This window comes from Trichomonas vaginalis, chromosome VI (assembly GCF_026262505.1).
Source record: "Trichomonas vaginalis G3 chromosome VI, whole genome shotgun sequence".
In the NCBI taxonomy this organism is placed as follows: domain Eukaryota; phylum Parabasalia; order Trichomonadida; family Trichomonadidae; genus Trichomonas; species Trichomonas vaginalis.
This window is the reverse complement of record NC_067208.1, coordinates 2,364,055-2,388,321: the sequence shown is the minus strand read 5'-3', so window position 1 is coordinate 2,388,321 and position 24,267 is coordinate 2,364,055. Positions and strand designations below refer to the sequence as shown.

The 24,267-nt window shown below is 34.7% G+C and overlaps 16 protein-coding genes and 1 pseudogene across 17 annotated transcripts, besides 2 other annotated features; 9 read left to right on the top strand and 8 right to left on the bottom strand.

Annotated features, from left to right (window-relative positions):
• Positions 1 to 309: 309 nt before the first annotated feature.
• TVAGG3_0792750 (RNA polymerase II transcription regulator recruiting protein) lies at positions 310 to 3,187 on the bottom strand (the record flags this gene model as incomplete). Its single annotated transcript, XM_001302060.1, has 1 exon — positions 1,201 to 1,767. The coding sequence occupies one exon, from the start codon at positions 1,765 to 1,767 to the stop codon at positions 1,201 to 1,203; it is 567 nt and encodes a 188-aa protein (XP_001302061.1).
• Positions 3,188 to 4,872: 1,685 nt separating this feature from the next.
• On the top strand, positions 4,873 to 5,918 carry TVAGG3_0792740 (uncharacterized protein; the record flags this gene model as incomplete). The annotated part of the gene is made up of 2 exons (XM_001302061.2): positions 4,893 to 5,571; positions 5,636 to 5,679. 2 exons carry the CDS (start codon positions 4,893 to 4,895, stop codon positions 5,677 to 5,679), a joined length of 723 nt encoding a protein of 240 aa, XP_001302062.1.
• Positions 5,919 to 6,553: 635 nt separating this feature from the next.
• Positions 6,554 to 7,159, top strand: TVAGG3_0792730 (small Rab GTPase RabX4; the record flags this gene model as incomplete). Its single annotated transcript, XM_001302062.1, has 1 exon — positions 6,554 to 7,159. One exon carries the CDS (start codon positions 6,554 to 6,556, stop codon positions 7,157 to 7,159), a length of 606 nt encoding a protein of 201 aa, XP_001302063.1.
• A 601-nt stretch (positions 7,160 to 7,760) lies between these two features.
• TVAGG3_0792720 (FAD-NAD(P)-binding family) lies at positions 7,761 to 8,258 on the bottom strand (the record flags this gene model as incomplete). Its single annotated transcript, XM_001302063.2, has 1 exon — positions 7,761 to 8,258. One exon carries the CDS (start codon positions 8,256 to 8,258, stop codon positions 7,761 to 7,763), a length of 498 nt encoding a protein of 165 aa, XP_001302064.2.
• Positions 8,259 to 9,067: 809 nt separating this feature from the next.
• TVAGG3_0792710 (FAD-NAD(P)-binding family) lies at positions 9,068 to 9,689 on the bottom strand (the record flags this gene model as incomplete). The annotated part of the gene is made up of 1 exon (XM_001302064.2): positions 9,393 to 9,689. A coding segment is annotated over one exon (297 nt), but the record flags the coding sequence as incomplete, so codon positions are not given.
• A 509-nt stretch (positions 9,690 to 10,198) lies between these two features.
• On the top strand, positions 10,199 to 11,017 carry TVAGG3_0792700 (phage tail repeat-like family; the record flags this gene model as incomplete). Its single annotated transcript, XM_051246979.1, has 1 exon — positions 10,199 to 11,017. The coding sequence occupies one exon, from the start codon at positions 10,199 to 10,201 to the stop codon at positions 11,015 to 11,017; it is 819 nt and encodes a 272-aa protein (XP_051082454.1).
• Positions 11,018 to 11,156: 139 nt separating this feature from the next.
• On the top strand, positions 11,157 to 11,519 carry TVAGG3_0792690 (uncharacterized protein; the record flags this gene model as incomplete). Its single annotated transcript, XM_001302065.1, has 1 exon — positions 11,157 to 11,519. One exon carries the CDS (start codon positions 11,157 to 11,159, stop codon positions 11,517 to 11,519), a length of 363 nt encoding a protein of 120 aa, XP_001302066.1.
• A 263-nt stretch (positions 11,520 to 11,782) lies between these two features.
• Positions 11,783 to 12,631, bottom strand: TVAGG3_0792680 (annotated as a pseudogene). Its single transcript has one exon. A coding segment is annotated over exon 1 (849 nt).
• Positions 12,632 to 12,868: 237 nt separating this feature from the next.
• Positions 12,869 to 24,267: part of a mobile genetic element that runs on past the window's edge.
• Positions 15,925 to 16,149, top strand: TVAGG3_0792670 (phage tail repeat-like family; the record flags this gene model as incomplete). The annotated part of the gene is made up of 1 exon (XM_051246978.1): positions 15,925 to 16,149. One exon carries the CDS (start codon positions 15,925 to 15,927, stop codon positions 16,147 to 16,149), a length of 225 nt encoding a protein of 74 aa, XP_051082453.1.
• TVAGG3_0792660 (DNA/RNA polymerases family) lies at positions 16,194 to 18,332 on the top strand (the record flags this gene model as incomplete). The annotated part of the gene is made up of 1 exon (XM_051246977.1): positions 16,194 to 18,332. The coding sequence occupies one exon, from the start codon at positions 16,194 to 16,196 to the stop codon at positions 18,330 to 18,332; it is 2,139 nt and encodes a 712-aa protein (XP_051082452.1).
• TVAGG3_0792650 (uncharacterized protein) lies at positions 18,356 to 18,586 on the bottom strand (the record flags this gene model as incomplete). Its single annotated transcript, XM_001302069.1, has 1 exon — positions 18,356 to 18,586. One exon carries the CDS (start codon positions 18,584 to 18,586, stop codon positions 18,356 to 18,358), a length of 231 nt encoding a protein of 76 aa, XP_001302070.1.
• On the top strand, positions 18,617 to 18,880 carry TVAGG3_0792640 (uncharacterized protein; the record flags this gene model as incomplete). Its single annotated transcript, XM_051246976.1, has 1 exon — positions 18,617 to 18,880. The coding sequence occupies one exon, from the start codon at positions 18,617 to 18,619 to the stop codon at positions 18,878 to 18,880; it is 264 nt and encodes an 87-aa protein (XP_051082451.1).
• TVAGG3_0792630 (MazG nucleotide pyrophosphohydrolase domain-containing protein) lies at positions 18,930 to 19,625 on the bottom strand (the record flags this gene model as incomplete). Its single annotated transcript, XM_051246975.1, has 1 exon — positions 18,930 to 19,625. The coding sequence occupies one exon, from the start codon at positions 19,623 to 19,625 to the stop codon at positions 18,930 to 18,932; it is 696 nt and encodes a 231-aa protein (XP_051082450.1).
• On the bottom strand, positions 20,509 to 20,752 carry TVAGG3_0792620 (uncharacterized protein; the record flags this gene model as incomplete). The annotated part of the gene is made up of 1 exon (XM_051246974.1): positions 20,509 to 20,752. A coding segment is annotated over one exon (244 nt), but the record flags the coding sequence as incomplete, so codon positions are not given.
• TVAGG3_0792610 (uncharacterized protein) lies at positions 20,890 to 21,459 on the top strand (the record flags this gene model as incomplete). The annotated part of the gene is made up of 1 exon (XM_051246973.1): positions 20,890 to 21,459. The coding sequence occupies one exon, from the start codon at positions 20,890 to 20,892 to the stop codon at positions 21,457 to 21,459; it is 570 nt and encodes a 189-aa protein (XP_051082448.1).
• On the bottom strand, positions 21,488 to 21,688 carry TVAGG3_0792600 (uncharacterized protein; the record flags this gene model as incomplete). The annotated part of the gene is made up of 1 exon (XM_051246972.1): positions 21,488 to 21,688. The coding sequence occupies one exon, from the start codon at positions 21,686 to 21,688 to the stop codon at positions 21,488 to 21,490; it is 201 nt and encodes a 66-aa protein (XP_051082447.1).
• Positions 21,976 to 22,194: a mobile genetic element.
• Positions 22,265 to 22,876, top strand: TVAGG3_0792580 (organellar and viral DNA polymerase type B; the record flags this gene model as incomplete). Its single annotated transcript, XM_051246971.1, has 1 exon — positions 22,265 to 22,876. The coding sequence occupies one exon, from the start codon at positions 22,265 to 22,267 to the stop codon at positions 22,874 to 22,876; it is 612 nt and encodes a 203-aa protein (XP_051082446.1).

Here is a 24,267-nt window from a genome sequence, read left to right as displayed (position 1 = left end):
GGGATGAATGCATGAATCCATTAAAAATTCGCAAATTGAAAATTTATTAAATTTCATAATTTCATTAGAAAATAGAACGAATTATGTCGTATTTCCACAAGAATAGATAGAATTGTAATAGTAAGGAAAATTATTCGCTCTCATTGAATCTGTGGCTGGAGACTAATGCTTGTGGGAATTTTAATTTGTAGCATTAGTAGACTATATTTATTGACTGATACGTAGAATATTCAGAGATAATATTTGTTTCAAAATTAATATGAGAAATATAATAATACTAGCAATATACAATATTCACTGACTCCTATACTCTAAGATTTGCTTAGCATGAGAAGCTATCATTTGCTAAATTAAATTCAAATTCAAGCAATTATTGAAAACTATGAGAATTATAAATAGTAATAATGAAGGATTTCCTACATCTTTGGAAGGTTACTTAATTAACCAAATAATGACATTTTTTGCATGAATTTTCTTGAATATTATTGACAATGATTCGTTTATATTAAAGAATAGTATAAACAAGTATAATCTGGCTTGTAATAGCCATGTGAAATATTTCATGTTCAGAAAACTCAGTAAGAATGACTTTATCCGCGTAAAAAAGCAACAAAAAAATTTGTTTGGAAATTGCTTGGATTAAGATAATGAGTTTAAAAGAATGATTTTGAAACTTCGTTATAAATTGTTGTAGAATTTACAAGTTTACATTATCTTATGGCTACTCTTTTGTGCATCTTACAACCCCACACAAAAAATTGGGGATTTAAGATACATCAACCGTTTGTGGTCTAGGATCAAGACAGTGGGATCAGTTTTAAGCTAATTCTTTCCACAAATAACTCGAAAATTTGAAACTTATTAATTTTATAGTGCATTAATAGCCAAGCTTCGGAAAATAACTAAAGTGTGGTGTAGTAGTATAGCCACTGCCATGAAAATCCTGCTATTACAGTTATAAAAATATTAATATACTTCATATTTTCGAGAAAATGCTATATTCATCAAACATATCCGAATTATCAATTAGTTATTATCGCTTAGGTCACTTACAAAAAAATATTAATAAAAATTCCACTAAAAGTAACTTTAAAGTAATCAGGCTTATGAAAATTGAATTCATTTAATTCGATATATATGCATTAAATGATGACAATTTACCATCAAAACAATCAACAAGGTATATAGCAATTTTTTGGTTCAAACCGTATCTGTTTCTTTAGGCATTTGTTGCGGTTGTTCTTGAGCTGCTAGAGCGTTAGCTTGATCGAATTTTTTCATTAAATATCTATATTTGAAACGACATTGTACATCCGTTCTATTTCCAAGTTGCTGAGCGACTCTAGTCCATGCTTTATTGCCATATTGTTCTACGCTTTTGATAAGTATCTGTTCTTCTTCTTTAGACCAATTGGCCTTTGAGATTTCAGGATTAAGAACACGATTCCATCTTTGACTGCATTGTGATCTAGCCCTTCCATTGCCAACCATTGTAGCAACTGCTTGCCAATTTGTTGTACCATGTTGTGTGATTGCATCGCGCAGCTTCTGATCTTCTTCTGGCGTCCATCGCTTAGCTCTTGCTCGACTGCCTGATGTTTGTTGAGGCTCTAATTGATCACCAAAATGAACGTTAAAGCCTAGAAAATCGGCGCTTGTCGGTTTATGCTGATCATCATTCTCTTCTGATTTAGTTTGAGAAGGAAAATGCTGACTGGTTTGTTGCCCTGCATAATCGGTAGCATTGCTTGGATATTCGATATTCATATTCAATCTTCTTAGACAAACCTGTTCAAATCGTCACTTTTTAATAAGTGGTCGTTTACTGGAATTTCATTAAACTTAAGGAAATGAATGCGTATAAACAGGTTATATTATTTATATGAAAAATGATCTCAATGATGATGTTTTTGAAATTTTTATTAAAGTCAATCGTTTTTTGCTAAAAATTTACCCTTTTCCTATGTCAGAAAGGTGAGAAAAACAAAAAATCTCTGATATTGGGAATATAGATTGTTCATTTAATTAGCATTCTAAATATCATAAAAATAAGCATATTCTGTAAGCTGTCAAATTCTAGGGGAACAAAAAAAATCCATATTAAATGAAAAATTAATTTGTTATTAGATGCTAATTTTATTTAACAAGAAATAAAAGAAAAATTGTATGCCCGCCAAAAAGTGTAAACTATTCAAAAATTTTTGACATTCAATGAGGATAAAAAAAGTTAAATTTAAAGCATAAAAAAGGATTTTATTCCTAAAACAACCATATAAGAAGATATAATACATAATCAACATACTTGTGGTGTTTGTTCTGAGTCTTGAACTCGGCTTGGAGACTGAGAAACAGTAAATTAATCTTCCAGTCGTATCGATCTTTTTCGCTCTTCTGTACTTCTTTAGCTGGTCTTGTCTTTTACTTGCTTTTCTATCACTTTCTTTGTGTTTCGGTCTTTCTTCAGGTCTTCCTTTTCGTAATCTGTTTCAATTTCCTTTCTGTCTTCGCTTAAGTAATGGTTTGTGAGTTGTTTAGATATTATCTTGTATATGTGTAGCCGTTTGGTATGTTCTTATTGCGCATTTATGCTTGATTTGTTGAAAGATTTGCTAATATTAGATAAAGTTTTTGTTTTTCGTGTGTTTTTTGCATCTGTGTGGTTAGTGCTTCATTGAGGTATCGATATTTCGTACTATCTTGCGTTGATGCTACTCCAAAAAAAATTTCAAATGAATAAAATGATACCAAAAATGTGAAGTGGTCAAGGCCAAAGAATAAAATTTTAATTTTTTTAAGCGGTTATTAAAAATTTTGTAAAAATAGGGTTGTTAGATTCCCGACGATAGGTGTCTTGGAAGATTTGCCTGGTGTCATCATAGTGTCTTTAAATCAAAAATTTTATTTTGGAGTTAGTTTTATTGATTGTTCAATAAAAAACATTTCTAAAACAAGAAAATAAAACGATAAAATATTTATATTTTATATAAGGATCTTATATATTTAAAATAAATATCATTTTATTTTTTTCATTGGTGTCTGTCAAACCATAATACACTATTCAAAAATTCAATGTGTCTTGCGGTTCCAAAAGACACCTTCAAATTGAACGATAGCACAGACACTATTGAATTTTACCCATTTTATTTAGTTTTTACCCTTTTTATTTTTAAGAATTAATGACTGAAACAGCCGTTTAGCTATGACCTCAATCACTTTTATTTATTATTTTAAATATTATTTAATTTTATTATTTGAATATGCCAACTTATATTTGAGAAGCTCAATTTGAGACCACTTAATACATTGAAATATCATAAATATTGAAATATTAAAAAGTGTATTTCAAAATATTGAAATTATAAAAATTTATAATACTGAAATTGAGACAAATTAATAAATTCAATGTGTTTTTTTTGAAATAACTCTCAAATATTATTTTTTTGTTTATTTAATGATGAATAAATATGATTGCTTTAGTCAATCATAAAAACTAATTTAAGTTTTTTAAAATACAATTATTTTTGATGATTTGCAAAAATCTTTGAAAAGAATATAATATAGGTTCTATTATTGTAAAATTTATACAAATCATGTATTACATAAATTACGATTAAAACGATGACAGAACCAAAAAGTGTGTTTTGTGTTTTGTTGTTGCGTGTTGGATGCGGGATCCTGTTATTTCCGAAATCGACAAAAAATTTGGAAATTTAATTTCCGAAATCGAAATTATATTAATATTTTTAATATTCTTATATCAAAAGGATTAAAGTTCATTAAGAGAAAAACAATTCTTCTTCTTCAATCTATTGGCGCATTTATTTCTACACGCCAATAAGGAAGGGAAAATTATAAGACACCATGGTGTCTTCAAAACGCTAATTTTTGATATTTTTAACAACCCTACACTAATTGAATATTCTTTCAAAAATTGTGAGTAATAATTATATATATTAAATGTGAGTAATAATTATATATATTAAATGTGAGTAATAATTATATATATTAAATGTGAGTAATAATTATATATATTAAATGTGAGTAATAATTATATATATTTGAAATATACTCCAAACCTTTTCTGAGCTTTGGGCATTATGATTTCGTTGCAAAAGGGACCCAAAAATTTGAATTGATGGGTATTATAATTAATTTGTTATAGACCGAAAATAGATTTTTTCGGTTTTCTTTTCAAATAATTGAAAGAATGATACTATTATAGGTTTATTATATTATATAGCATATAATCATGCTATAGCCGAAAATTATAAGTTTTGAGAAGATTGAATATAACACAAATAAATTTGAATGTAAGTTAAATTGCTTGTTGTATTTAATAGCTATTTAATGCGAAATCCAATATTGCAAAATTCAAATTGAATGATTGAAAGAACAGAAAAAGTCATTCTTTTCAATTTCGAATATGTTTCATTGTATTTATAATTAATTATAAAATTATCATTGAATTAAGAAAAGATCTCGATTCAATAAGTATTTAATTCACAAAAACACATTGAATTCTAATTATAATTTCAAGATAAAATTTGTTCATAGTACAGATTGAATCATGAATTTAGACTTGTTGCAAAGAAAAACGTTTTAAATGTTCAAATTAATTTGACTAATAATTTTTGATTTTTTGCATTTTTAACAATCCTAGCATTGAAGTTATATCTACCATTAGTACAAGAATTAATATTTCTGTTAGAAACATTTTAGAATTTGAATTTGAAATGGATTTGTCCCATTGGTGATCTTAATCATGTATAAATATGGACTTCGACAATATGAAATACTATTGAATGAAATTAAGAATTTCTTGAAGAGTGTTCAGAAATTATAATCGAATTGAAGTAGAAACAAATTTGAATCATTGACTTCATTATTTCAAAATGATATCTTTACTTCCTATCTTAGGTTTAGCCAAGAATCTATCTAAACAATTTGCTGATATGATGCACCCTACCAAACCTAATGTCCAAATAAACGTAAGCAATGGACAAACAATCGGCTGCACAGAAATATATGGTGTATATGAAATTCAGAAATCCAATATTAGTAACCTCACTATCTCAGATACAAAAGTCTGCAAATTTGTGATTAAAGGTAACAATGCAACCCTGACAGTTAAAGGTCCGATTATGGTGGAATTAGAATCATCACAAGCTACTGTTACTGATGCATCAGATATCACAAATCCACTACAACAACCTTATATCATGGATAATTCCAATCATCAATACTCAATTATATATGCTTACACAGGAACACCCAAACAAAATTATACTTTTCTATCGAATTCTTTTTCAAGTAATCAAATATCTTATAAAGGAAGTAATCAATATATTTCGACAAGCAAGGTTAAGCCGTCCAAATACAATGTGTGTAATGAACCAGATATCACAACAGATGCAGACGAAAATGACATGTTTGTTACTGTTACAGCCCCTTCATCCGGAAGTGATGAATCTGGAAATGGACATGGAGATGGAGGTAGTGGCTCGGAGAAAGGACTATCCGGAAGTGATGAATCTGGAAGTAGTGGTGGCTCGGAGAAAGGACTATCCGGAAGTGATGAATCTGGAAGTAGTGGTGGCTCGGAGAAAGGACTATCCGGAAGTGATAAATCTGGAAGTAGTGGTGGCTCCGGATCAAAAGGATCTAAAGTTGGCCTCATAGTTGGAATTGTCGTTGCAGTTGTTATTGTCGCTGTTGTTATTGGCGTTTGTGTATACATATTTGTATTTCGCAAAAAGGCTGATGATAAATCTGTTGGCGCAGAAGTTTAATTTTGAATAAAATTAATAATTGATCACTACTTTTTATATTCTTTATACTGATACTACGAAAATATTCAAAATATAGAATATCCAATTCTCTAACAACATAATGCAAAACTTTCAATAGTATTTTGATATTCGCCATATATAAATAAATAAGAATAAAACTAGTTATATCTGCCTTATTAATAAGATAAAAGAGATATAATAACTGTTTTTCGAATTAACATTAAGTTATTATTTTTACTGTTTGTGTTTTTGTTCATGCTTGGTATGAATGAGAGAAAAGTTGATGAAATCGTCTCATTTTCTGTGTATGAATGTTTTTCAATTCTAGGTTTATCAGAGAAGTTGGTTCCAACTAATTTCAATTAGCGTTTCCAAATTTTTCGGGTACAAAAATTGCTGATGGGTTCAGGTGCCGATCTAATGATAAATTTTAGAATCGACACGAAAAGGATAAAATCTCTTTGAGCCATTTTGGTTATCAGCTACTTTATTTTTGACAGAATGGCAAAAATATTTTAATGTAAAAACCTCCAATTCTCACAAATGAGTACGATATAATTTACAACCCCCCCTCAAAACCCAATTTAAACCTCTTCAAACTTATTTAATCCCCTTGGTTTGAATGAGATTAAAGTTGAAGAAACTATCCTACAACCGCAGTTCAATGAAAGAATAAAAATTTGCATGGCGATGACCCATAAAGTCGGTTCGTTGGTAAAAATACGAATGTTTATAAATCAATCAAATGTCACTTTTTAAAAAAAATGGCACTTGATTCAGATAACTCTTCAACACAGTTAAAAATCACTGTGTTAGGAGAGTATTTTGTAGGTAAAACAAGTGTTATTAATCGTTTTGTAGAAGGAACATTTGATGACTCATATTCAGCAACTTTAGGATTTTCGTTTTTATCCAAAGAACTAACGCATAACAATACAAAATACATATTAAACATTTGGGATACATCTGGTTCGGAGAGATATAGGTCCGTAGCGCCGAATTATTATAGAGGATCTGATGGTTGTATCCTTGTTTATGATCTTACAAATCATAAAAGTCTAGAAAGCTTAGAATTTTGGTATGGAGAATTCAAATCACTTGCTCAAAAGAATGGAATTCAGCAAGTTCCGGCATTATTAATAGGAAATAAGTCTGATTTAGTATATGACAAGGAAATTTTATTAGCTGCCGAAAAATTTGCTCAAGAACATGAAATTTCTAAATCTCTTATTACTTCAGCAGTTAATGGCAGTAATATTGATGAAACTTTCTTAGCAATGGTTGATTTATGCAGCAGTCATCAAAGAGATCAATTTGACCAGATAAGTCTTACACTAAATCAAAGAAAAAAGAGTAATTGCAATTGCTAATTATTTTCAATATTATTTTAATATGTTTGTTATTATATTACAGTAATAAATATTAGTTATTTAATGAAATTGGTGATTTTTGGTCAGATAAAGAAAATGAATTTATATTCTATATGAATATATCTGAATTGGACAGTATTTACATGCTTGTGAAAACTCTTAAAGATGATTAGTAACAAACATTTAGTTTTCACATAATTTTATCTCAAAAAATTATTTTCCAGGGGTTGCCGGTGTATTTACCCCAAAATATTTGAAATATCTTATAAAATTTTCAAAAGTGTGATCACGTGTTATGGCAGCATGAAATCTCACCCAAGTTATATTCATTTGATCATATGAATTTAGACTCCCGGAATATCAGAATGCGTACCTAATCCACACTATTATAAATCATCTTGAATAATGTGAGATAAAAAAAAATTTGTTACTAAAATATCTCAATCTAAAATCACTGATGCCATAAAAATTTCCTTTTATTGATAACACCCGAATGCAAATAAATTAAGTTTGTTCCATTAACATCTTAGGTAAAGCCATTACGTGTTTATTTAAAAGAAGAAGTAAAATCAGATAAAAAGATAGTTTATAATTTTTTTTCTTACCAAGCACCAACAATTTTAGCAGCGCTAACAGCAGCTTTATCAGTTTCCTGGAGCATCAATGAGTCAGTTCCTGGCATTGGACTGATTGTTGTGTCAGGCATTTGAGACCATGTTGGAATTCCAATCAAGTGAACTCTTTGATCGATTTTTCCGTCATTGTTAACAAGTCTTCTTGTCATAGGATCGATTTCGAGACATGGAGTCGGAACATTTTCTCCTTTTGTGTTTCTGAGTGAATAAAGCCGAGCAATTCCTGTTTCCAAGAGGGACTTTGTAAGTCCTTCTCTTGGCCTTGTTGCATCTGTTCTATGCATCCAAGCATCAACTAAATATTTGGCAGTTATTTGTTCGTTGTTTGAGTTTTGACTTGAAACAACAAATCCTTTTTCATTGATTTCTAATTTTGGATTTCCACCAATGAATTTAACAATACCTTTCTTTATCAATGCTCTTAACTGTGCAGTTCTAAATGCTGGAGGTCCAGAGCCAACCATTTGTCCGAATCTCATCAATCTTCCATAAATTCCTTTCCTTGATTCTTGCGTGTATCTTCCTGCTCCTAAAATACTCGCTGGCTTTCTGCAGCATGAAATAGACCAAAGGAATGCTTTCTGAGGACTTGTGTACGCGAGATGACTATCCAAAAGGTCTTTTTCTATGAGATCATTCACATTTTGTGTCAATTCTTCAATGGAAGACAAATTCTTCAAATTATATCTTTCCAAATCTGGATGTTCATCGGCAACAACTAATAATTCGTCAGCAACTTTCTCATATAACTTAAGAGGATCTAAGTTATCAATGAGTTGCCTGATTTCTTCTATTGGTTTGTGAACTTTTTCTGGATGAAATGTCCACAATGTTGTATAGAAGGCATCATATGCATCTCTGATGATTGCTGGGAAAACTTGTGTCGTAAAATCAACTAATTCTTTCGACCATCCGTCATTTTCAATTGGATAATTTTTATTGATCTCACTGATGACTTTTTTGAGCCTTGTAAGTGGTGAATCGGGTGGTAATGAGTCATAAAGAGACTTTGGAAGATATGGATAGCCTCTTCCTGATGCAACAAAGATTTTTGGTTCATTGCCAGATGGTTTGTATTCTAAATCAAGGGAAATCTGGTCTCCAATGAATTGGCCACCTCTTCCAATTGTAACTAAGCTGACAAAATCGAAGAATCCCATACCAAGGCCTCTTGTGATGACAAATTCGCCTTTTGGTATGATTTCAGCGTTTTGTTCGATCGGATTATCAGGCTCTATCCAATGTAAGTGCTCATTCTCTGGTTTATTCGAGTTATAGGCTGAAATTTCATTGAATAATTTTGTTTCTTCTTCATCGTAGCTTGGGCGTTCCCATCCGCTAGCAATAACAGTTGCATCTGAGTTGATTGTTGTTCCATTGTTAAGATAAAGTACATCATATTCTTCTTTTCTCTCAATTTTTTGAACAATTGCTTTGATTTCTTCAAAATGTACAAATGATGGGATTTTTGCCTTTACTTTGTTGTAAAACCAATTAATATATTCACCGTACAAAGCTCTGCTTGGATGTGATTCTGGACGCAATTCATGAAGTTCCTCAGCAAAACTGGTAAGAATATTTTGATCATCATTATATGATTTATACAATGTTGCTTTGATCCATTGATAAAGTGTTGGTCCTGGCTCAATTGGAGCTGAAATTGTAGATCCTGGTTCAGTAAAGAGAGTAACTGCATCGGCAAGGGTGTTCATACATAATACTCTTGTTTGTGACGTCTCCCAAATAGCTCCTGCTCCAGGCTGGATCCTATCAATCAATTTGATGGTTAATTCTTCAACATTACGTCTTGAATTAAGAATAGCAACAAGGCGTTCGAGAACGGAAACGCCTCGTGGACCTCCACCTACAATAACTATGGTTTTCGGCGATGGCATTTTTGATGATCGTCAAATGTAAAGTTTTGAAAATTTGGAAAATTTTATCACAATTTTTTTTTACATTAAAAATTATAATCGTTATCATTGCCGAATATTGGACCAGGAATATGAGTTAATGATGAAATTATATTCTTGTTTGAATGCCGTATCCAAACAAAATATTGGCACTTTTATTATCCCGGCGATCGTCAGGGTTAAAAATCCTTATGAGAAAGCTTGGCATACATCAACATTTATAAAATGTCGTTGATCTGTAGTGTATTTACGAACTATTTTTTGAGAGAGAAAAGTTTTCATCATGAATTAGAGCGATAAATGTTGATAAAGGATGCATTCAAATTTTGAAATTGAATTGAAAATTGAGCAGTAAAATTTGTAAGTTACATGAATTTCTTCGTCATTTAAAAAAAAAAAAAAAGTATTGGGGCTTCCAGGGCTGCGCCCCTCTAGCCCCCTGAAGATGTTTTGTCACTTTTCAGGGAAAAAACATTTTTATTAAATATAAAATGAATTTTACAAAACCACCGTTACCCTTCTTTGGAAATAAGAGTAGATGTAAAGATATTCTATTGAGAGAACTTAAGAAACTACCGAATGGTCTAACATTTGTAGATTTGTTCGGTGGAAGTTTCTATATATCTCATTTGTGCCATACTGTATTTCCTGACTCAAAGATTATATGCAATGACTTCGACAACTATATGAACCGTCTCAAACATATACCAGACACAAACAAAATATTGAGTGAGTTGAAAGAAAAGATACCTATAGGTAAGATGGAACGTATACCATTAGATAAGAAAAATACTGTCAGAGAGGTTTTGAAAAAAGCAGAGTATATTGACTGGGATAGTATATCTTCTAGACTATTGTATAGTGGTTCTATAAGAGTTCATGACATTGAAACACTTATGTCAAACGTTTTATATCTTAACTATACAAAGGTTTTCAAAAAGAACATAGAAAAATATACTGAGGGTATAGAGTTTGTGAGATGTCGTTGGACAGAGTTGTATGAAAAATATAAAGACAAGGAAAATGTTTTCTTTATAGTGGACCCGCCGTTCTATAACACATGGGATTTTCAATACCAAGTAGACTGGACTTTGAGAGACTCTTTAGAAACTTTAGACGTTTTACATAACCATCCATGCTTTTACTTTACATCCGATAAAAGTGGTTTGGAAAGTGTTATGAGATGGTTAGAGGACATACATGACTATGAGTTTAGATACGATAAGATAGAATATGAGAGAGGTCCTATAAACCGGAGAAAGTGTCACAACAAAGAAATTTTATTGGTAAGTAAATGTGGTTTGAAATAGGACTACTTGTTTTAGGTTTTTTCCATTGTGTCATTTACTTATTTGACGTGGCAGAAAGATATAGAGAATATGAAGATGAACCAATACCAGCAAATGTTCAGCATATGTACTCGTAAGAGATATTTTTATCTAATATTAAATGGACGCACAGAACTTAGCGAATGCACAGCAACCTGGACAACCAAACCCAGAGAATATTCCAAATGAAGTTAGAATACAAACTGCAATGGCAAACTATGGTCAAGTGCCAACAGATGTACAAATGCAAACTGCCATGTCAAATGACGCTGCGTTAGGCTTACCACCATGGTATGCAAATATGAGATGGAAAGAGTTTTATACAAACCCTGAAGTGGGATATAAACAACTCTATGCAGATGACGCGAACACAGGAGTTGACCCAGAGTATGTTTTCTACCAGAGGAGAAATAGAATGTATGAGCTCCAGTTAAAAAATGCTATGGAACTCAGAAGGAAACGTAAGAGACTAGGCGGACATTAGATTTTTACATATAGTAAAATGGGTTTCTTTGGAAGAATAGGAAACTTCTTTCGAAATGTTGGAAGAGGTATATGGAATGGAATAAAAACCGTCGGAAGAGGAATTTGGAACGGAGTCAAAAATATTGGTAAAAGAGTAGGTCAGTTCGTTGGTATTATATAAAGACCCTGAAACCAAGAACAAGCTCCTGTTTATACACAACAGCCTGAACCTGCACCACAGTCTAGTTTGGCAACAAATCCAACACCTCAACCGTATTAAAATTATATTTTTACCGTTCGATAGTAGTTGTATATGAGACTAAGTTCTAAGTAAAACGCATGGTATAATGGAACTATTCTCTTTCTTCCATCGTTGTAAACCATACTTGAAAGTCTGAAATACTTCCACTCGGTGGTTCATATAGCTTTGTAGGTTTTTCGTAAAAGTCATTTGCCAAGCATAAAAAAGAGTTTTGGGCGCCAGAAAAATGAGCATGAACGATAATAGCATCTGAGTCAAAAACATTTTCATATGTTCCATTAGGGTTTTCGACTTCATAAAAGTCCGGGTGTACTGGATATTCTGCAGGCTGATTTAACATCCTCAGAAAACCTATACCATGCCAAGTTGTTATATTTTGTAGAAATATAAACGTTTTCTCCAAGGTCTTCTATTCTATTGAATTTAACAGTTGCATTTTTCCTGTCATATATAATATCGAGATGGTACTCTCCTTCGTCAATGTTAAACTGGTTTGCATATTCGATATAGATAATCGTTTATTTTTTCTTGAAAAGCTTGAAGAGTTGTTTCTAAGTTTACAAGCAAATTCACTTGTAAAAGTTTTCCCTGTTCAAATTTCTCATACGTACGTTTTTCTTTGTTATAGTATCGAACTTCAAAAAGACCGTAAATGGGAAACCATGTATGGCTTCTGAAATGAACTTCATTCTACGAAAGCCAATAGCTTTTGTGACGGATGGGTCTCTTAACCATCTTAGTGGGTAGTCAAAACGATAGCCTTCATGCTTTACGGTCTCTGTCTCAAACTTTTGACCGACATTCGTAAAAAGTTCATCTAATGGTTTAGTTGTAGCAACTCTTGAATTTTCTTTTTCTATTGAAAGCATATTTTATCTAGAATAAAAATGTCGAAAGAAACAGCGTCTATGAGAGAAATACAACACAACCGACAACTCATTATACAAGCTCTAAATAAGAACACAACAAACTTTTCAAACTATTCTAAGATATCTGAGTCATTGAAAGAAGGAAACTTAAAACTGACGATAAACCCATTGACAGACGAGTTTCTGTTTCAAGACAGTAAGAACCATACTGTTTGTATAAATCCAACAAAAAGAACTTTAAACGAGAAGCCTATAGATGAACTTCTTTTGAAAGCAGATATTGACAACAAAGCTGACAAAGAGTATGTCATTGAAAAAGTTCAAGAAGAACATGACAGAGCAGATGCAACATATGCAACAAAAGAGGATGTTGAAAAGAAAGCAGATAAAACATATGTTGACGATGAGTTAGCATATGTGGCTAGTGGGTTAGTGAAGAAGGCAGATAAGGAATATGTGGATGAAAAAGATGAAAAAATTAAAGAAATGGTTGAATGGTACCATGAACGGACAACAAAGATTTTAAAAACTAAAGCCGATACAGGGTGGGTTTCAGGATGTTTAGACCTTAAAGCGGATAAGAACCATACACATACCATTGCAAATATTACAAACTTACAAGAAACCTTAAACAGGAAAAGTGACGTTGGACATACACATACCATTGCAAATATTACAAACTTACAAGAAACCTTAAACAGGAAAAGTGACGTTGGACATACACATAACTTCTTCTCAACTGTTGGTATAGAAAGTATTTTAGGAACGATTGAAGAAACTGGTGGGGGTGGATTATATTTTAAACCTCCTAACTTTCCAGAAGGTTTAACATCGGATAAAGACATTAGATGTAGAAATGTCTATGTCATGGAGGATGAAAACAAAGTTAAATTCACTGCTCAAGATTTATATGATAAGAAAGCTGACAAAACAGAGCTTCAAACGTTAAAGACAGAAATACTTCAAACACTATATCCTATAGGTTCTATTTACACGTCAATGAACTCTACCAGACCAGAAGTAGTACTTGGTTTTGGAACTTGGACTCAAATAGTCGACAGGTTTTTGTATTGTGCAAACTCTTCAAAGGAAACAGGTGGAAGTAAAACGATTTCAGGTGAAAACTTACCTGCACACAGTCACTACATAGATTTAAGTACATCTGAAGCAGGTTGGCATAAGCATAGATTTTGGGATTGGTCAGCAATGAAAAAAGGTAAGGGATATGATGTTAAAGACGACGTTCAGTTTGCTATAAATTGTTTCTGGGGTAGCACACAGGGAGAAGGAAACCATACACATCGCGTTTCAGGGTATACGCAAACAACGGGACAGAGTAAAGACTACATGCCACCTTACATGACAGTTTACGCATGGTATAGAAATGCTTAGTCGTCATTTTCAACTTCTTTAGCATATTCGTCAGGAGTTGTCTTATATTTGTTAGGAACTGTCTTTGAAAGTATACCACCTTGAACCTTAACAAGTTTGAAACGAGGTCTGACAATAGTAGTTTTATCTTCTGCTTGCAGTCTGTACATTTTGCCATGTTTGCCTAAAACTTCATAATATTCTCTTGTATACTTTCTTCTATTTTTACGAACACGAACGTGAGTACCTGCCGAGTTCCCATTGTTGTCATAGTCAATAGTATTTTCATATGGGTCGCGTTTAGGTATTTCTATTTTTACTTTGTCACCTTTCTTAAGTTTGAAGCCTGGCATTCTTTCTTGTTTGTCTCTTTTGACTAAACTATTAAATATATAGTCTTTCTCTAAGTCAGGGTTGTTTTTCATTTCTTCGGGGGAGTGGTTCCCCAAACCTTTTTGTTTACGGTTATTGTAAATATTTAAAACTTGTCTCATCTTTGCCATGGAGAAGTGTCTGTACTTGTCGTCATATGACATTTCATCTACCTCACCACCTTGTGGTTGGTTTAAGTCTCTTAAGATTTTTATACAACTGTCAATGACACCAAGAGCAGAATGGTTTTGGTCGACAATGAAATATTGGTTTACATTTTTTGAACGCAGATAGTTTTTAATATCGTCTGATTTGAAAGAACTTTCACAGTCAGATGTCAGTTTTGTTGGATGGTATTTGTCAACGAATATTGTCAAGCAGTTTTCACATCTAAAATATTTTTGGACCATAATGGTATGGCTTCACAGTATCTTGTGTTTTGACGACAAATATTAGCCAGTATGGTGGTCCATCTTCTCTATATCTCGGAATGTTTTCCAAGATATCCATAAACCAAGCATTTGGTGTTGAACTAAAGATTTTTACCATGAGTGCTTTCTTTGTTGCCTTAGAAACATACGGGTCCTTGTTTGAATTCGTCATTTTTAACCCATAAGAAATGGGTTTATTTGGCGCATTAGCAGGAGTCGCATCTAGATTTTTACCCGCAGTGGGAACACTAGCCAGAGGTGCATTTGAATTGGAAGGAAGATTTTGAGTACATTAGGTATACTGAAAGAGAAGCACAACCTATTATACAACTGTACAGAAAGGTTGGGAGGTAGCACGAGATGCAGCAAATCTTTTCCAAATCCTGAAACAAGAGGAAAAGTTCAAGGATGGATGGACAATGTAGGAAGACAAGCAGGAAACTACTATAACAAAGCAAATGACTACTATAACCAAGCAGGCCACTATATGGACCAAGGTGAAAGATTCTTTAACAGAGGATATAACCATGCACAACAGTGGGTAAAAACACCAACCGCAACCGCCTCAAACGTGGGAATGTAAATTTTTTTTGAGATGAAATGAACAATACAGCATTGAGACAATGGGCTCAAGATGGATTTGTCGGCTTCCAGCAGTTACACAACCAGTTTTGTCAAGTTCTTCCTATACCTCAGGAAGTTTTAGACCGACTTAAAAAACAACAACAACAGTTGAAAACAAACCAACTAAAATTTTTACTGAGATGAAATGACCGAAGAAGTTGAAACGGTAGATTTGACACACAACAAAAAGTTCAGAAACATTGTCAAAACCTGTCAAAGAACTTACAGATGAAAGAAAAATTCAATAAATGAAAGTGCGGTCTGGAATAACAACTCTAACTACAAAGTCACTTTCATAAAAATGGAACGGCAAGTATCTCAAAAAAGAAACAGACTCTCACATAAATATTGAAGTCTGAAGGAGCTTTCGAGACAACAGATGGAAAAGTTTACTTCACTGACCAACAGTTCATTATAGAACATCTCATTGACTTAGAGTCGAAATATTCTAAACTTTACAACAAACACAAAAAGTTGAAAGGAAAACAAAAACAAATGGCATATGATATTTATGAAGATGTTGACGACACAACTGTTCCTGCAAGTGAGGTAAAGTCAGATGAACCGAAAAGTGACGAAAAACCAATAGAAGAAGGGAAGCCACAAACTGAAGATAAACCAAAACCAAAGGTTAGTTTCAATACTAAACCAAGTCAACCTTCATTAGCTGGTATGGGTTGGCGTCAAAGACTTATGGCAGCCGGTGGTTATGTAAAGTAAAGAAAAAACATTTTTTTATTTTTATAAAAATGCCCCCGTATAGAATGGATAGAAGGTCTGCTAGAATAAAAGCAGAGTTAGAAAGATATGGTTGGAGAGTTTCGAAAAAGTTTAAATATAAGAAGGGAAGACCCATAAAAGTCTATGACAAACTGTCTGGTCTTCGCTATGAAATGGACTTGGAAACAGCACGCGCAAATTATCCAAACAGACTAGAGAGGTTAGAAGAAGAACGTCTTATGGACATGCCTTTCGATGTTAGTGAGCCTCAAGTTGAAGGACACGACGGCTTTGCCAGATTCTACTGGAAACATGACGAACAATTGCATCCTTTGAGAAGGAAAAAAGGAAAGGGTGAAGACGCACATGCTCCCATGGAAAGAACAAGATATGCATATGAAAAGTATCGCGAGGTTAGAAGTAAAATTACATCTGGTCGAACCTTTACAGTAAATTTTGAAGAAGGAAAGAACAAAGAAGGCTTCATGGGTGTACTTGCTGCAATTCAAGACGGAAATAAGAAAGGATACAATCTCAGATTGACCGTAACAGATTTAGATGGTCATATTTACTATGCACATGGCAATGTCACAACAGCCGCACAACTTCTTGACGCTTTCAAGACTACAAAGAGAGAACAAATGTTTGACTCCGACTCAGATATTTTGAATGCAATTGAAGGAATTGCAAGCGTGAAGTTCGAATGGTATCAACCTAACCCTCAAGCAGTCAGACAACATGCTGGGTATTTCCCGTTCAGAAATAAGTCTGACATTGACTTAACAAGGTATGGAATTTACAATTCAATTGAAAAAATTGTCAATGAACCTTGTATTCTTACATGTCTCAGGAACTCTGGTCTTGTTACAGATGAGAAAATGAAGTATCTTGAGTCATGTGTGAAGACAAGGTACATGCTCAGAGGTCAATTGGCAAAAGTTGCACCGTTGGCAAATGTGAATATCCGAGTCAACATTCCGACTGAGAAAGGTTCTTCACACGACGACTATGTTGTTGACAAAGACTTACCATGGTTGAAGATTGTAATTGTCCACAACCACTTCATGTTGAACGAAAGTCTTACAAACCCATTGTTCGGAAAAGGCAAGTGCAACATTGTCAGAGCTGTTAACATTCTTTTCGAGAAAGGCTTGTTGGAACCAATTCCAGATGACAAGCTGACAGAAACTTTTGTACCAAAAGACGAAACAAACTTTTCATTGTTAGCAAGACCAAAAGTTGTTCCAGACAAAGTTCTAGCACAAAAGAAGTACACGGTTCCAAAAGGAGTTGGATTGTTCGGATACCAACCTGAACCAGAAGAACTTCCAATGAGGTTGCAAGAACTTCAAGATGCTATAAACAAACTTCCATTGAGACATCCAATTGACGTCAAATTGTATTGGAGAGCTTCTGAGTTAGGTCAGAAAATTTTATATGAAACAGGTTGCTTTGACGATGTTTATGAGATAACAGGCGAGGTTTCTCAGAAGATAAGAGACTCACTTGAATTTCCACAAACTGGGCCGATTGGATGCGACAAGTTCGACTCATATGAAAAAATATACTATGTCGACCTTAACGCTGCGTACATGAGGTTCGTCCAATATATTCCGACTGGAATTCCAAACGAAGATGGTGAGTTCCCGGGAAAGAACTATACAGTTGGAAAAGTCATACAACAAATGTATGATATTAGGAAAGCTTCAAACCCCAAACTTGCAATGACACTCAAATTGCTTATGAATTCGACATGGGGATATTCTATTAAAAAACCTCAAAAGATGAAGAGTAAACACTATGAGAAGGTCGACAACTTTGTTGAAAGGTTTTCTCCTTTTGTTTTGAAATACGAGTTCACCGAAGGTCAAAATGGCTTAGTAACCACAGTAAAACCTATTGTCGAACATTGGTCATACCCTCAGTTCGCAAAGGCAGTCCTTGACAACTACAACAAATTCTTCTCCGATGTCAAATCGAAAATTGTGGTATACTATGAGAACATCGATGCGCTCATGACGAACGAAGAAGGGTACAACAAACTCATTGAAATGGGTATGGTCGGTGAAAAGATGGGTCAATTCAAATTGGACAAAATTTTCACCGAAGTTCATGTCCTCTCCAAGCGTAAGTACTGGAGCATACTTGAAGACGGCACAGAAATAAAACATTGCATGAAATAAAAAATTTTTATTCGAATTTGAATTTAAATGTGGGGAATTCTTGGGAACGTGAAAGGCTTATTTACTTGAGGAACAGGTAAAGGTGGTGGCAACCAGTCCATTTTATATTCCTTCCTAGCTAATTTCCGTTTAATTTCATGGTCGCCGTCGGAGTCTTTGAATCGGACAGGTCGAGTTACACCATTCTTGGTCTCAAACTCATATATAACCTGTTTGTTTGTATTTTCGTCGACTATGGCACGAGACACAAACATTGACCAAACGGACAAAAAGTGTCATTTCAGATGGTCAAGCAGCCAATCGCATTCGAGCACTTCGAAGAAGCCTTACGTTCCAAGGGAGAGGGTGTCTGGTGCAAGGCAGAGGTCATGAAACTCTACGAGCAGTACATCCTCAATGCCTGGGAGGACAAATCGTCCTTGGATTGGCAATTCTACCAACTCCTCTGGGACGACCTCCTACGCAACTGGGATAACGAAAGAGCCCAATTCAAAGGTCGGGAACTAATTTTGCAAATGACCATTAATTTAACCTACTTATCCAACTAAACACCTAAATTTACTCGGGGTTTCCCCCTAAAATAAAATTTTTTTACTCTTAGAACCACTCGAGGTTCTCCTTACGGTTGTTGAGCTTGTCACCGTCAATGTGTCTGACCTTCGTCTTCTTGTTTGGATTTGGAACCCATTGCATACCGATAAGCCTTCCCATGGAAATTGAACCGTAATTCCGAAGGGTAAGGTTCAAGTGTCCCAAGTTGTTGAGGACTGGGGTAAGAACCTTGCCTGTCTCCTTGTTGCGGATTTTGTATGGGTAGGGCTGGGAAATTTCATAACCGTCATCGGCAACAAGGGTTGCCCAAACTTCCTTTTCTTCGTGTTTCTCTTCTTCTTCCTCTTCTTCTTCGTGTTTCTCTTCTTCCTCGAAAATTCCTTCTTCAATTTGGTACTCACGAAGTACGGTGTTGCATGTTCTGTCCTTTCCGAGTACCTTCCAGATGGTGTCTATCTCTTCGAAGAAACGGTAGATGAGTCTGGCAAGGTTTTGGTTCTCTTTGTTGTATTGGCGCAAGGTTTCCGCGAAATCGTTCAGGACTTTCTTATTGGAAGCTTGGTTCGTGAGGACTTCGACTTTGAGATTGGTTATCTCTTCCATAAGACTACTTTGGAGAGTCTTAATGGTGTTTGTCAGATGAGCGTTCAATTGGGCAATTTGAATTTGAACTGGGCGCTTGTCTGGCAACCTTGAAAGGACATCTGCCATTGAGTTTGGCTTTGGTGCTTGTTCGGACATCGAAAAAATGAAGTGGTTTGAGAATGACGGTTTTACTTCAAAAAGCTTGTTATGACGGTTAAGTCATACAACAAGTTTAAAATAATATCTTGTTCTTCTTCTGAACGTTTGTTGTCTCTTCCGATAAAAGTTTCGAACATGAGAACCAAAAAACGTTTTTTGAGATTGCGGAAGAGTTCAGGCAAACGTTCATATTCTGGATATGTTGGGAGCAGTTCGAAACATCTGAGCTGACTTTCGGACAAAATTGGGACAATGTCAACAAATTCATCTTTGGTCGGACTGCTTGAAGGTAAGTCCCTTACATGTAAGTAGCTCTGGTAAAGTCTTCTCATTTCTGCTAACTTTTGGAGTATAGCTTCGTAGTTTAGAAGTTTTAATTTTAATTGTCTTATTCCACTCTTGACATCTAAACGGTAACTATCCATGAGGTCAAGAGTAGCTTTGGTAGCTTTAAGTGGAGCTATCTGTTCCTTGACTTCTGCAATTTTGGTTGCAATTGTGATTTGAGCTCCTTCAAGTTCGCCGTCTATGTCGTTCTCAACACCTTCAACCATAGCTTGAAACTCTTCATCGGTCCATTGAGTTTGGTGTGGGACGAATTTAACTTGCTTCATTCAAAAATGAAAAAAATGTTTTTACTCAAAGCGTGCCATGTATATGGCTATAAGAAACTTACCAGAAGGCTTCTTCTTCACATGCGTAAAAACATAAAAAAAAGTGAAGTTAAAATGAGATGTTTACTGAACTGGCTGAAGAACTGGCTGAATGTCGCCTTCACAGGTTATGTAGAACGGCTGACCCGAGAAGTGAAGGAGAGACTGAATTGCCAATTTCATATGGGGTAGGGGGTTCTCCTTGTTTGGTATTTTTATCCAAGGACGTTTGTTTAGGAACTTAACAAGAGCTTCTCTTTTGGCGTCCTTTATGTCATCGTAGGCTGTCCCGACTGGTATTTGAATTGGAATTCCAGTCGAAGTCTCGAGCTGAAGTGTAGACCTTCCAGAAATAGAGATAAACTTGACCTTGGGCTTCATTACCTTGCGCAAGTAGTCTTTTAAGCAGTCGTTAATTTCAATTAGGTAAATTGCCTCGTCAAGTCTTTCTTGCATTCCAAGTTCTTCCATCCGACAGGAAAATATTTTCCCGACAACTGGAAAAAATTTTCCTGTTGTTCGTCCGTAAACCATTCAAATTTTCGAAAATTGAGAACTTTTTGGTCGAACTTCAGAAAAAGTTTTTCCTTCCGACAGGACACAAACGGATGACTGACGTCCCACCAACCGAGTCCATTCCCAAACCAGAAGAACCTAAAGCACCAGCCCCTGCACCTCAGTTCCAGCAAGTACCTCCGTATTACTACCAATTTCCACCTCAAGGTTACTACCCACCACAAGGCTTCCCGAACTACCCTCCTCAACCTATGCCTTACTTCCCCAACCCTTGGATGTTCCAGCAAGCTCCACCCCAGCAATTCCAATCTCAATCCCAATCGAAGAGAGACCAAGACTTCGAAGAAGGTCTGAACCGCTTACGCAAAGAGTATGCTACAGCTCCAATGGAAGACGACAGGCTTTCAGTCTCTTCCCTCAAATCGACCGATTCGACTCGTACCACAGATTCGGTCAAAGACAGAGACGACTACCTCAAGCAGTCTGAGAGACTCTTCATCTTACAGCCATTTACAGTTGGAGCTCTCAAGAACATGCGCAATTACGAAGGTCAGACACCAGCTGGAGACCGCAAAACAGACGTACTCGCAAGAGCCGTCCAGCTCGTCAAGACAAAGACTGAGATAGTCGACTTCATTCTTGCAGCTTGCCCATACAAGTAAAAAAATAAACAATTACGAGTTAAACTTTTTATTCTTTCTTTTCTGAGTTGTTTAGAGCTGGTTTCTCTTGTAGGAACCTTTCGTACTCTTCCACGGTCATGTAATTGCGAATTTGGTACGCAATTCCAGGTTCGTTGTTTTTGAACCTTACGTATGTAACGCTTCCATCCTCCTCAGGGAAGTAAGCTGCTAACATCTGACCAAGTTTTCTCGGTGACTCGGAGCTCATTAAAAATGCCACTTTTTAAACGTTAAGTTTTTAGTCTTATTTTACCCTTTGTTTGTCAAGGTAGTATTGGAGCGCAATTTCTCCAAATTCTCTGTGTCGGAGTTCTTCAGCATTTTCCAAGGTGTACCTGGAGAACTCAAAGAAGTTGTCAAGAACATACTGCCATGCTGCTCTTCTGAGTTCGTCGGTATTTTGGAAGTGTTGCACCTTCGAGTCTTCTGACATGAAAAAAAATGACCAAATTTCATTATATAACTGTTATTTTTGACGAAGTGAACTTTTACTCTTCGTAAAAAAATCCCTGAAATCGTGAAAAATTGCGAGTAGGTAAAAAACCCCAGTCGCCAAAACTCATGAAAATCGTGAAAAAATGCGAGTACGTAAAAAACCGTAGTCGCCAAAACTCTATGAAAATCGTGAAAAAATGCTACCCCGACTTTTACAGGGGTTGCCTAAAACTCATGAAAATCGTAAAAAAACTCTATGAAATCATATCTTTTATACAAGATAGAAAAAATAAAATTAACGCTAGTTTTTTTAAAATATTTTTTTTTATTTTGTATGTAAGAACAGGAAATGACAAACATTGAGTTTGAAACAGTCAAAAAGATAGACAATGACACCAAAGTGGTTAGAATTGGTGATTTAAACGTAAGATACTCAAAGAAATACAACAAATATTCTTTGTCAGACATTCTAACACCATCTGGAAAGAAAACATGGCATTGGGTTGGAATTGCTTCAACTCAGAAAATTTTGACAAGAAATCCTGAGCTTATGATATCGGTAAGATTCTGTGGAACTACAGCATATCTTATAGACAAAAGTCTTATACCGATAGTTTTGTTATGGATTGACCCAGTTGTTGGATATAACTTCATAACTTATGGTTCATTCGATACGGAACGTTGCAGTGAAGGCTTACTTTACATCGTTCAGAAACCGAAGGACTTCAATACAAAAAGATATAAGATAGGAAGAACATATAATATAACTCAAAGATATGACAGTATAGTCAATAGAGTTAAGGTTGTGTTTGTGAATGATATGAGAGCTGCTGAAACAGAACTACTTGAAAAGTTTGAGAAAATGTATGGTGCTCCCATAAAAGGTAAAGAAACGTTTGAAGTAGATGAGATAGATAAAGCTATAAAATTATTTGACGAAGTTGCTGAAAAATACATGTAAAGCGTTTATTTTTGGTCTTTTGTGAAAGTCAGATGGCTCAGGTAGCTCTATAAGGTAAATTGTCTTGTCAAATCCTTCTGACATTCCGAGTCCTTCCTTCCGACAGGAAAAGTTTTTCCTTCCAACAGGAAAAAAATTTCCTTCCAACAGGAAAAGTTTTTCCTTCCAACAGGAAAAAATTTTCCTTCCAACTGGAAAAAATTTTCCTTCCAACAGGAAAAAATTTTCCTTCCGACAGGAAAAATTTTTCCAGTTGTCCGTCCGTAAACCATTCAAATTTTCGAAAATTGAGAACTTTTTGGCCGACCTTCAGGAAAAATTTTTCTTTCCGACAGGAAAAGTTTTTCTTTCCAACAGGAAAAAATTTTCCTTCCGACAGGAAGAACTCTTCCTTCCAACAGGAAAAGTCCTTCCATCCGACAGGACACAAACGAATGTCCGACGTACCACCAACCGAGTCCATTCCAAAGCCAGAAGAACCGACAGCCCCAGCACCACAACAGACTAAGACTCAAACACTTACATTTTTACGCTTGACTTTTTACAATTTGAACTTTGTTTGCGTAGATATGAATTCTGAAAGAAGTATGAGGGTCTTGTATGACTTTGTACTTCTCCCATAGTTCATGTCTGTCAAACTTACCTGCCATGGACTCTTTCATAAGTTCCATGAAATCGTCTTCGGACAATCCGGGGAAAAGTACAATATCAGTAAGTATTCTCTTTACATCCTTACTTAAACTCTTGGCTGTCTGTACACAAATGACAACTGAAATGTTAAAGTGTCTGAGCTTCTTAAGAATTCGACACATGTCTTGTTCTCTATTCTTTAACAAAGGATGAGAGGCGAAATCATCTAAGATAAGAAGACATCTGTGAGGGTAAGTCTTCCAATCGTAAGATTGCAATTTCTTCGAAATGTATTCTATCTCTTTCTGTTTGTTTCTGAAGTGTTTCTTCTCTAATATTCTCTGCATTTCCTCATTTGGGTCTTTAAACCTCGAATTGACATACTCATTTATAGCATTGTACTTCAAAACTCTTCTTTGGTACTTCTTTATCCAATCTAACAACTCAGAGTCTTTTATAGATACTAACTTAGACTTTTTTATAATATCTTTGAACGAATTTACGGTTTGGTCAAATTGACCAGAAGTACTACAAATGACTACTAACTCATAGAATGGGTTCTTCTCATCTAGTTCTTGTTGTTGTGCAGCCATTTTAAGATAAGTGAAAGTCTTACCAGACCCAGGCGGTGCAATTAGACCTGTTATACCATTCTGAGCAAATAAGAACTTGTCATGTATGGGTTTTATCTGAGCATTTTCTAACTTCCTCTTGTTCTTGTTTAAAACATTCTCAAATTTCTTGTCAATGTCAGCAAACTT